The sequence below is a fragment of the Bombina bombina genome, chromosome 7 (assembly GCF_027579735.1).
Source record: "Bombina bombina isolate aBomBom1 chromosome 7, aBomBom1.pri, whole genome shotgun sequence".
In the NCBI taxonomy this organism is placed as follows: Eukaryota; Metazoa; Chordata; class Amphibia; order Anura; family Bombinatoridae; genus Bombina; species Bombina bombina.
This window is the reverse complement of record NC_069505.1, coordinates 525189234-525201489: the sequence shown is the minus strand read 5'-3', so window position 1 is coordinate 525201489 and position 12256 is coordinate 525189234. Positions and strand designations below refer to the sequence as shown.

Here is a 12256-nt window from a genome sequence, read left to right as displayed (position 1 = left end):
GTTCTGGTTTGCCCCAACAATGAATCAATTGTGCAAACACCTCCGGATGGAGTTCCCACTCTCCCGGATGAAAAGTCTGACGACTTAAAAAATCCGCCTCCCAGTTCTCTACACCTGGGATATGGATAGCTGATAGGTGGCAAGAGTGAGTCTCTGCCCAGCGAATTATCTTTGAGACTTCTAACATCGCTAGGGAACTTCTTGTTCCCCCTTGATGGTTGATGTAAGCCACAGTCGTAAAGTTGTCCGACTGAAATCTGATGTACCTCAGAGTTGCTAACTGAGGCCAAGCCTGAAGAGCATTGAATATCGCTCTTCCAGAATATTTATTGGAAGGAGTGTCTCCTCCTGAGTCCACGATCCCTGAGCCTTCAGGGAGTTCCAGACTGCACCCCAGCCTAGAAGGCTAGCATCTGTCGTTAAAATTGTCCAATCTGGCCTGTGAAAGGTCATACCTTTGGACAGATGGACCCGAGATAGCCACCAGAGAAGAGAATCCCTGGTCTCTTGATCCAGATTTAGTAGAGGGGACAAATCTGTGTAATCCCCGTTCCACTGACTGAGCATGCATAGTTGCAGCGGTCTGAGATGTAGGCGTGCAAACGGCACTATGTCCATTGCCGCTACCATTAAGCCGATTACTTCCATGCACTGAGCCACCGAAGGGCGCGGAATGGATTGAAGAACACGGCAGGAATTTAGAAGCTTTGATAACCTGGACTCCGTCAGGTGAATTTTCATTTCTACAGAATCTATCAGAGTCCCTAGGAAGGAAACTCTTGTGAGAAGGGATAGAGAACTCTTTTCCTCGTTCACTTTCCACCCATGCGATCTCAGAAATGCCAGTACTACGTCCGTATGAGACTTGGCAATTTGGAAGTTTGACGCCTGTATCAGGATGTCGTCTAAATAAGGGGCCACTGCTATGCCCTGCGACCTTAGGACCGCCAGAAGCGACCCTAGAACCTTCGTAAAGATTCTTGGGGCTGTAGCTAATCCAAAGGGAAGAGCTACAAACTGGTAATGCCTGTCTAGAAAGGCAAACATGAGAAACCGATGATGATCTTTGTGTATCGGAATGTGAAGATAAGCATCCTTTAGATCCACTGTAGTAATATATTGACCCTCCTGGATCATAGGTAGGATGGTACGAATAGTTTCCATCTTGAACGACGGAACTTTGAGGAATTTGTTTAAGATCTTTAGATCCAAAATTGGTCTGAAGGTTCCCTCTTTTTTGGGAACCACAAACAGATTTGAGTAAAAACCCTGTCCCTCCTTTGGAACTGGATGGATCACTCCCATAACTAGGAGGTCTCGTACACAGTGTAAGAATGCCTCTCTCTTTATCTGGTTTGCAGATAATTGTGAAAGGTGAAATCTCCCTTTTGGGGGGGAAGCTTTGAAGTCCAGAAGATATCCCTGGGATATAATTTCCAACACCCAGGGATCCTGGACATCTCTTGCCCACGCCTGGACGAAGAGCGAAAGTCTGCCCCCTACTAGATCCGTTACCGGATAGGGGGCCGTTCCTTCATGCTGTCTTAGAGGCAGCAGCAGGCTTTTTGGCCTGCTTACCTTTGACCCAGGTCTGGTTTGGTCTCCAGACCGTCTTGGACTGAGTAAAGTTCCCTCTTGTTTGCATTAGAGGAAGTTGATGCCGCACTTGCCTTGAAGTTTCGAAAGGCACGAAAATTAGACTGTTTGGCCCTTGATTTGGCCCTGTCCTGAGGAAGGGAATGACCTTTTCCTCCAGTGATATCAGCAATAATCTCCTTCAAACCCGGCCCGAATAGGGTCTGCCCCTTGAAGGGAATGTTAAGCAGCTTAGATTTTGAAGTCACATCAGCTGACCATGATTTAAGCCATAGCGCCCTGCGCGCCTGTATAGCAAAACCAGAATTCTTAGCCGTTAGTTTAGTCAAATGAACAACGGCATCAGAAAACAAAGGAATTGGCTAGCTTAAGTGCTCTAAGCTTGCCAAGTATGTCATCCAATGGAGTCGCTACCTGTAGAGCCTCTTCCAGAGACTCAAACCAGAACGCCGCAGCAGCAGTGACAGGAGCAATGCATGCAAGGGGCTGTAGGATAAAACCTTATTGAATAAACATTTTCTTAAGGTAACCTTCTAATTTTTTATCCATTGGATCTAAAAAAGCACAACTGTCCTCGACAGGGATAGAAGTACGCTTTGCTAAAGTAGAAACTGCTCCCTCCACCTTAGGGACTGTCTGCCATAAGTCCCGTGTGGTGGCGTCTATTGGAAACATTTTTCTAAAAATAGGAGGGGAAGAGAACGTCACACCTGGTCTATCCCATTCCTTATTAATAATTTCTGTAAACCTTTTAGGTATTGGAAAAACATCAGTACACACCGGCACTGCATAGTATTTATCCAGTCTACACAATTTCTCTGGCACTGTAATTGTATCACAGTCATCCAGAGCAGCTAAAGGCTCCCTGAGCAATACGCGGAGGTGTTCAAGCTTAAATTTAAATGTAGAAATATTAGAATCAGGTTGCACCATCTTTCCTGAGTCAGAAACATCACCCACAGACTGAAGCTCTCCTTCCTCAGCTTCTGCATATTGTGAGGCAGTATCAGACATGGTTCTTAAAGCGTCAGTATGCTCTGCATTTCGTCTAACCCCAGAGCTATCTCGCTTACCTCTAAATTCAGGTAGTCTGGCTAATACCGCTGACAGTGTATTATCCATGACTGCCGCCATGTCTTGTAAAGTAATCGCTATGGGCGCCCTAGATGTACTTGGCGCCATTTGAGCGGGAGTCCCTTGAGCGGGAGTCAAAGGATCTGAAACGTGGGGAGAGTTAGTCGGCATAACTTTCCCCTCGTCAAATTCCTCTGGTGATAAATTTTTTTAAAGACAGAATATGATCTTTATTGCTTAAAGTGAAATCAGTACATTTGGTACACATTCTAAGAGGGGGTTCCACCATGGCTTTTAAACATAATGAACAAGGAGTTTCCTCTATGTCAGACATGTTTGTACAGACTAGCAATGAGACTAGCAAGATTGGAAAACACTTTAAATCAAGTTAACAAGCAAATATAAAAAATGGTACTGTGCCTTTAAGAGAAACAAATTTTGTCAAAATTTGAAAAACAGTGAAAAAAGGCAGTAAATCAAACGAAATTTTTACAGTTGCAAATGGATGATTAACCCCTTAATTCAAAAAACGGATCAAAAAAACGATAGACGTTTTTTAACAGACACAACAAACTGCCACAGCCTGCTGTGGCCCTACCTTCCCCAATAAACAACTTTGGAAAGCCTTTGAGCCCTTTAGAGATGTCCTATAGCATACAGGGGAATCCTGAGGGAAGCTGGATGTCACAGTTTGAAATTTTAACTGCAACAACTGTAACTTTTATACTACAACAGTGGAAAGCCTCAGGAAACTGTTTCTAGGCAAAAATAAAGCCAGCCATGTGGAAAAAACTAGGCCCCAATAAAGTTTTATCACCAAAGCATATATAAAAACTATTAAACATGCAAGCAAACGTTTTATATTGCAATTTTATAAGGGTATTACCCCTGAGAGTAAGCATGATACCAGTCGCTATTAAATCACTGTATTCAGGCTTAACTTACATTAATCCGGTATCAGCAGCATTTTCTAGCATTTTCCATTTCTAGAAAAAATTGTAACTGCACATACCTCATAGCAGAGTAACCTGCACGCCATTCTCCCGCTGAAGTTACCTCTCTCCTCAGACATATGTGAGAACAGCAATGGATCTTAGTTACAACCTGCTAAGATCATAGAAAACTCAGGCAGATTCTTCTTCTATTTACTGCCTGGGATAAAATAGTACAACTCCGGTACCATTTAAAATAACAAACTTTTGATTGAAGATAAAAAACTAACTATATTTCACCACTCTCTCTTACTACCTCCATGCGTGTTGAGAGTTGCAAGAGAATGACTGGGTATGGCAGTTAGGGGAGGAGCTATATAACAGCTCTGCTGTGGGTGTCCTCTTGCAACTTCCTGTTGGGAATGAGAATATCCCACAAGTAATGGATGATCCGTGGACTGGATACACCTTACAAGAGAAATCAGAATCCTCCATAACTAGGTAACCTTATTTATAATCAAAGAAAAAAACAACTGGCACCTATACCCCAATGACTGGGGCACTCACCACCTCCTGTGACCCAGACAGTATAGAGAAAACTCGCTTCTCTCTTTAGTCACTCGGTCAGGAATAGGAAATGGAAACTGTGACCACTCCCGGTCACACAGTGAGTAATGCAGGACAGCCCCTGCTAAAGGAAAAGCCCGCCAAGCTTAATAAAACTGCGTAGCTCTCAAAGTAAGAGAGTAACCTGTCGTTTCATATCAGCCTATGAGCCCAAAACATCTCACACATAAAAAGCAGCATAAATCACAAACAAATATGAGCAACACCCCACTGTTCAATAATCCACCTCAGGAGATATTAACCCTTGATTCCATAAAGATAAAAGGTGTCACACTGTGACCCTGTCTTTTAGCGTTAACATATGTGTAAAAATAAAACTCTTACCAGAATCTATGTGACGAAAGACAACAAAATGACTGAGGGAAAAGGGAAGTGGGGGAGGTATTTAAGCCTTTGATTGGGGTGTCTTTGCCTCCTCCTGGTGGCCAGGTTCAGTATTTCCCACAAGTATGAAATGCAGCTGTGGACTCTCCCTGTATTAGGAAGGAAATACTATTTCAAGGGATATGAAACCCACCCAAAAAAACCTACACTGAGAGGGTTATTTTTGGCACAATAATGGGGGGGGATGAGGAAAGATTTTAAGAGAATACTCACTCTTTGACTCCGTTCATATTCTGCAATTTTTTCCATTTCTTCATTCATTTTCTCAATGTTTATCTTCCTTTTTTCTTCCCATTCCTAAAGAAGAAAATGATGGGAATTAAAAATCTAATGAGAAATGCCGGAAACATAGTAGAGATAACATTAATTAATCCAATGCTTATTTAAAACCTTGATTTTCCTGTCAGGTCCTGGAGTACCGTCTACTCCACCCCCAGGTCCTTCTCTGCCGGGTGTCCCACCTCCTCTTCCGGGTGTCCCACCTCCTCTTCCGGGTGTCCCACCTCCTCTTCCGGGTGTCCCATCCCCTCTTCCGGGTGTCCCATCCCCTCTTCCGGGTGTCCCATCCCCTCTTCCGGGTGTCCCACCCCCTCTTCCGGGTGTCCCACCTCCTCTTCCGGGTGTCCCACCTCCTCTTCCGCCACCTCTGGTGTAAGACGCCCATCTTTCTGGAGTGGACGCATCTACTGCTCCTCTTGCTGGTCTCCTTGAATCCATACCTAGGCTCCTCCTGCTACGCATTGGACGTTCTGGATGATGTTGGTCCTCATCTCCCATAAACGGTTGGTCAGTTCCGTGGCTCCTGCGGCCTCTCGTTGGTCTCTCTGATTGGTAGACTCTTTCTTCATCCCCCGACCCTTCCTTCTGGAGTGACCTCCCTCCTGAAAATGTTCTTGTCCTACCACTGCCCCTCCGAGTTGGACTTTTTGGTGTTGTTTCAATGTTGCTTATCGGGTGGGAAGATCTAGGAGATTTTCTTTCAGTTGCAACCCACTTTTCCTGGAACAAAAGTTTAAAAAAATAATAATAAATAAGTCATTTGCATCTTATCTATTTCTTGTGTTTTCAATTAATTTTTTTTTTTTTTTATTTGCTGCAATAACAATTTATGCAGGGTTAGTAATCCGCTCCTATGGCAGTAGTGTGATTTTCACAAGGGAAGAGAGGGCAAGGTAAGCAAGATCAAGTATGCAAAAGGTAAAGCGTTTGCAAAAAGGGAAAAAGCGAGAGCGTGGAGAGGTAAAGGAGAGCAAGGAAAAGCAAAGGGGAGGAGTGAGAGCAAGTATGCAAAAGGGAACAAGGTTGCAAAAAGGGAAAAAGCGAGAGCGTGGAGGGCTGAAAGAGAGCAAGGGAAAACAGAGGAGGGGAAGCAAGAACAAGGTTGCAAAAGAAGAAAGAGAGAGAGCGTGGAGAGATGAAAGTGCAAGGAAAAGCGAGGTTGCAAAAAGGGAAAGAATGCGTGGAGAGGTGACAGAGAGCAAGGGAAAACAGAGGGGGGCGAGAACAAGTATGCAAAAGGGAAAGAGGTTGCAAAAAGGGAAAGAGCGAGAGCATGGAGAGGTGAGAGTGAGCAAGGGGGGAGTGAGAACAAGTATGCAAAAGGGAAAGAGGTTGCAAAAAGGGAAAGAGCGTGGAGAGGTGAAAGATCAAGGGAAAGCAAGGTTGCAAAAAGGGAAAGAGCGAGAGCGTGGAGAGGTGAAAGAGAGCAAGGGAAAGCGAGGTTGCAAAAAAGGGAAAGCGAGGTTGCAAGAGAGGGAAAGAGCATGAGCGTGGAGAGGTGAAAGAGAGCAAGGGAAAGCAAGGTTGCAAAAAGGGGAAGAGAGCGAGAGAATGGAGAGGTGAAAGAGAGCAAGGGGGGGTGAGAACAAGTATGCAAAAGGGAAAGAGGTTGCAAAAAGGGAAAGAGCGAGAGCATGGAGAGGTGAAAGAGAGCAAGGGAAAGCAAGGTTGCAAAAAGAGAAAGAGCGAGAGCGTGGAGAGGTGAAAGAGCGCAAGGGAAAGAGGTTGCAAAAAGGGAAAGCGAGAGCATGGAGAGGTGAGAGCAAGGGGGGGTGAGAACAAGTATGCAAAAGTGAAAGAGGTTGCAAAAATTGAAAGAGTGAGAGAATGGAGAGGTGAAAGAGCAAAGGAAAGCAGGGGGGAGCGAGAGCAAATACAAAAAAGGGAAAAAAACATAATTTATGCTTACCTGATAAATTTATTTCTCTTGTAGTGTAGTCAGTCCACGGGTCATCCATTACTTATGGGATTATATCTCTTCCCCAACAGGAAGTTGCAAGAGGATCACCCAAGCAGAGCTGCTATATAGCTCCTCCCCTCACATGTCATCCAGTCATTCGACCGAAACAAGACAAGAAAGGAGAAACTATAGGGTGCAGTGGTGACTGGAGTTTAATTAAAATTTAGAACTGCCTTAAAAGACAGGGCGGTCCGTGGACTGACTACACTACAAGAGAAATAAATTTATCAGGTAAGCATAAATTATGTTTTCTCTTGTTAAGTGTAGTCAGTCCACGGGTCATCCATTACTTATGGGATACCAATACCAAAGCTAAAGTACACGGATGAAGGGAGGGACAAGGCAGGAGCTTTAAACGGAGGGAACCACTGCCTGAAGTACCTTTCTCCCAAAAATAGCCTCCGAAGAAGCAAAAGTGTCAAATTTGTAAAAAAAGTGAAGACCAAGTTGCAGCCTTGCAAATCTGTTCAACAGAGGCCTCATTTTTAAAGGCCCAGGTGGAAGTCACAGCTCTAGTAGAATGAGCTGTAATTCTTTCAGGTCCAGATTATTATTACGTCCAGATTATGTAAAAGTCGTTCCTTCTTTGAAGAAGGGTTAGGACACAACGATGGAACAACAATCTCTTGATTGATATTCCTGTTAGAAACTACCTTAGGTAAGAACCCAGGTTTAGTACGCAGAACTACCTTGTCTGAATGAAAAATCAGATAAGGAGAATCACAATGTAAGGCAGATAACTCAGAGACTCTTCGAGCCGAGGAAATAGCCATCAAAAACAGAAATTTCCAAGATAACAGCTTGATATCAATGGAATGAAGGGGTTCAAATGGAACGCCTTGCAGAACGTTAAGAAATAAGTTTAAGCTTCACGGCGGAGCAACAGTCTTAAACACAGGCTTAATCCTAGCCAAAGCCTGACAAAAAGCCTGAACGTCTGGAACTTCTGCCAGACGCTTGTGTAGAAGAATAGACAGAGCTGAAATCTGTCCCTTTAACGAACTAGCGGATAAGCCCTTTTCTAAACCCTCTTGTAGAAAAGACAATATCCTAGGAATGATAACCTTACTCCATGAGTAACTCTTGGATTCGCACCAATATAAATATTTACGCCATATCTTAAGGTAAATTCTTCTGGTAACAGGTTTCCTAGCCTGTATTAAGGTATCAATAACCGACTCCGAGAAGCCACGCTTTGATAGAATCAAGCGTTCACTCTCCATGCAGTCAGCCTTAGAGAAATTAGATTTGGATGGTTGAAAGGACCCTGAATTAGAAGGTCCTGCCTCAGAGGCAGAGACCATGGTGGACAGGACGACATGTCCACTAGGTCTGCATACCAGGTCCTGAATCAGAATCACTGATGCTCTCTCCTGTTTGATCTTGGCAATCAGTCGAGGAAGCATCGGAAATGGTGGAAACACATAAGCCATGTTGAAGACCCAAGGGGCTGTCAGAGCATCTATCAGCACCGCTCCCGGGTCCCTGGACCTGGATCCGTAACAAGGAAGCTTGGCGTTCTGGCGAGACGCCATGAGATCCAGATCTGGTTTGCCCCAACGATAAATCAGTTGGGCGAAGACCTCCGGATGAAGTTCCCACTCCCCCGGATGAAAAGTCTGGCGACTGAGAAAATCCGCCTCCCAGTTCTCCACGCCTTGGGATGTAGATCGCTGACAGGTGGCAAGAGTGAGACTCTGCCCAGCGAATTATCTTTGAGACTTCCAACATCGCTAGGGAACTCCTGGTTCACCCTTGATGGTTGATGTAAGCCACAGTCGTGATGTTGTCCGACTGAAATCTGATGAACCTCTGAGTTGCTAACTGAGGCCAAGCTAGAAGAGCATTGAATATTGCTTGGGAGGAGTTTCTCCTCCTGAGTCCATGATCCCTGAGCCTTCAGGGAATTCCAGACTGCGCCCCAACCTAGAAGGCTGGCGTCTGTTGTTACAATCGTCCAATCTGGCCTGCGAAAGGTCATCCCCTTGGACAGGTGGGGCCGAGAAAGCCACCATAGAAGAGAATCTCTGGTCTCTTGATCCAGATTTAGTAGAGGGGACAAATCTGAGTAATCCCCATTCCACTGACTTAGCATGCACAATTGCAGCGGTCTGAGATGCAGGCGCGCAAATGGTACTATGTCCATTGCCGCTACCATTAAGCCGATTACTTCCATGCACTGAGCTACTGACGGGTGTGGAATGAAATGAAGGGCACGGCAAGCATTTAGAAGTTTTGATAACCTGGCCTCCGTCAGGTAAATTTTCATCTCTACAGAATCTATAAGAGTCCCTAGGAAGGGAACCCTTGTGAGTGGTAATAGAGAACTCTTTTCCACGTTCACCTTCCACCCATGCGACCTCAGAAATGCCAGAACTATCTCTGTATGAGACTTGGCAGTTTGAAAACTTGACGCTTGTATCAGAATGTCGTCTAGGTACGGAGCCACTGGTATGCCTCGCGGTCTTAGTACCGCCAGAAGTGAGCCCATAACCTTTGTAAAGATTCTTGGAGCCGTAGCTAACCCGAAGGGAAGAGCTACAAACTGGTAATGCCTGTCTAGGAAGGCAAATCTTAGGTACCGATAATGATCCTTGTGAATCGGTATGTGAAGGTAGGCATCCTTTAAGTCCACTGTGGTCATGTACTGACCCTCTTGGATCATGGGTAGGATGGTTCGAATAGTTTCCATTTTGAATGATGGAACTCTTAGGAATTTGTTTAGGATTTTTAAGTCCAAGATTGGTCTGAAGGTTCCCTCTTTCTTGGGAACCACAAACAGATTTGAATAGAATCCTTGCCCGTGTTCCGTCCGTGGAACTGGGTGGATCACCCCCATTAGTAAGAAGTCTTGTACACAGCGTAGAAACGCCTCTTTCTTTATTTGGTTTGCTGATAACCTTGAAAGATAAGATCTCCCTTGTGGAGGAGAAGCTTTGAAGTCCAGAAGATATCCCCGAGATATGATCTCCAATGCCCAGGGATCCTGGACATCTCTTGCCCAAGCCTGGGCGAAGAGAGAAAGTCTGCCCCCCACTAGATCCGTTTCCGGATAGGGGGCCCTCTCTTCATGCTGTCTTAGGGGCAGCAGCAGGTTTTCTGGCCTGCTTGCCCTTGTTCCAGGACTGGTTAATTTTCCAGCCCTGTCTGTAACGAGCAACAGCTCCTTCCTGTTTTGGAGCGGAGGAAGTTGATGCTGCTCCTGCCTTGAGGTTACGAAAGGCACGAAAATTAGACTGTTTGGCCTTTGATTTGGCCCTGTCCTGAGGCAGAGCATGGCCCTTACCTCCCGTAATGTCAGCGATAATTTCTTTCAAGCCGGGCCCGAATAAGGTCTGCCCTTTGAAAGGAATATTAAGCAATTTAGAATTAGAAGTCACGTCAGCTGACCAGGATTTAAGCCATAGCGCTCTGCGCGCTTGGATGGCGAATCCGGAGTTCTTAGCCGTAAGTTTGGTTAAATGTACGACGGCATCAGAAACAAATGCGTTAGCTAGCTTAAGTGCTTTAAGCTTGTTCATAATTTCATCCAATGGAGCTGTGCGAATGGCCTCTTCCAGAGACTCAAACCAGAATGCCGCCGCAGCAGTGACAGGCGCAATGCATGCAAGGGGCTGTAAGATAAAACCTTGTTGAACAAACATTTTCTTAAGGTAACCTTCTAATTTTGTATCCATTGGATCTGAAAAGGCACAACTATCCTCCACCGGGATAGTGGTACGCTTAGCTAAAGTAGAAACTGCTCCCTCCACCTTAGGGACCGTCTGCCATAAGTCTCGTGTGGTGGCGTCTATAGGAAACATTTTCCTAAATATGGGCGGAGGGGAAAAAGGCACACCGGGTCTATCCCACTCCTTGCTAATAATCTCTGTAAGCCTTTTAGGTATAGGAAACACGTCAGTACACACCGGTACCGCATAGTATCTATCCAACCTACATAATTTTTCTGGAATTGCAACCGTGTTACAATCATTCAGAGCCGCTAATACCTCCCCTAGCAATATGCGGAGGTTCTCAAGCTTAAATTTAAAATTAGAAATCTCTGAATCCAGTCTGCCTGGATCAGATCCGTCACCCATAGAATGAAGCTCTCCGTCTTCATGTTCTGCAAATTGTGACGCAGTATCGGACATGGCTCTCACATCATCAGCGCACTCTGTCCTTAACCCAGAGCTATCACGCTTGCCTCTTAATTCTGGCAATTTAGATAATACTTCTGTCATAACAGTAGCCATGTCTTGCAAAGTGATTTGTAAGGGCCTCCCTGATGTACTTGGCGCCACAAAATCACGCACCTCCTGAGCGGGAGGCGAGGGTACTGACACGTGAGGAGAGTTAGTCGGCATAACTTCCCCCTCGTTGTCTGGTGATAATTTCTTTACATGTAAAGACTGACTTTTATTTAAAGTTATATCAATGCATTTAGTACACAAATTTCTATGGGGCTCCACATTGGCCTTCATACATAGTGAACAAACAGATTCATCTGTGTCAGACATGTTTAAACAGACTAGCAATGAGACTAGCAAGCTTGGAAAATACTTTTCAAATAAATTTACAAGCAATATAAAAAAACGCTACTGTGCCTTTAAGAAGCACAAAAAGCTGTCACAGTTGAAATAACAATGAACCAAATTAGCTATAGCAACCAAATTTTCACAGTAAATGTATTAAGTTAGCAAAGGATTGCACCCACCAGCAAATGGATGATTAACCCCTTAATACCCAAAAACGGATAACAATTTAATAATTTAACGTTTTTATCACAGTCAAACACACTGTCACAGGTCTGCTGTGACTGATTACCTCCCTCAAAATGAATTTTGAAGACCCCTGAGCTCTCTAGAGACGTCCTGGATCATGGAGGATGAAGTAGGAAGATTGTGACTGAAATTTTACTGCGCAAAAAAAGCGCTAAAATAGGCCCCTCCCACTCATATGACAACAGTGGGGAAGCTCAGTTAACTGTTTCTATGCAGAAACAAAAGTTAGCCATGTGGTAAAAATCATGCCCCAATAAGTTTTATCACCAAGTACCTCACAAAAAAACGATTAACATGCCAGTAAACGTTTTGAACATACATTTTAAAAGTTATGAAGTGTTATTAATAAGCCTGCTACCAGTCGCTGTTACTGCAGTTAAGGCTCATACATTACTTCAGTATTAACAGTATTTTCTGAGTCAAATTCCATTCCCTAGAAAAATACTTCAGTGTACACACACTCATCAGCCTAATACCAGTCGCTACCACTGCATTTAAGGCTGAACTTACATTACATTGGTATAAGCAGTATTTTCTCAGTCAATTCCATTGCTTAGAAAAATAATTTACTGCACATACCTCATTTGTTGCAGGGGAGCCCTGCATGCTATTCCCCTTTTCTGAAGTTACCTCACTCCTCA

General features: G+C 44.5%; 1 protein-coding gene across 3 annotated transcripts in view; it reads right to left on the bottom strand.

The window, feature by feature from the left end:
- The window catches only part of CCDC9 (coiled-coil domain containing 9), a 453629-nt gene that overhangs the window by 392137 nt on the left and 49236 nt on the right, over positions 1-12256 (bottom strand). For all 3 annotated transcript variants that reach the window (XM_053721824.1, XM_053721823.1, XM_053721825.1), the window contains exons 5-6: positions 5004-5612; positions 4827-4910 (exon numbers count right to left, since the gene is read on the bottom strand). In XM_053721824.1, the coding sequence (XP_053577799.1) occupies positions 4827-4910; positions 5004-5612 (693 nt within the window). The remainder of the gene's footprint in view (positions 1-4826; positions 4911-5003; positions 5613-12256) is intronic.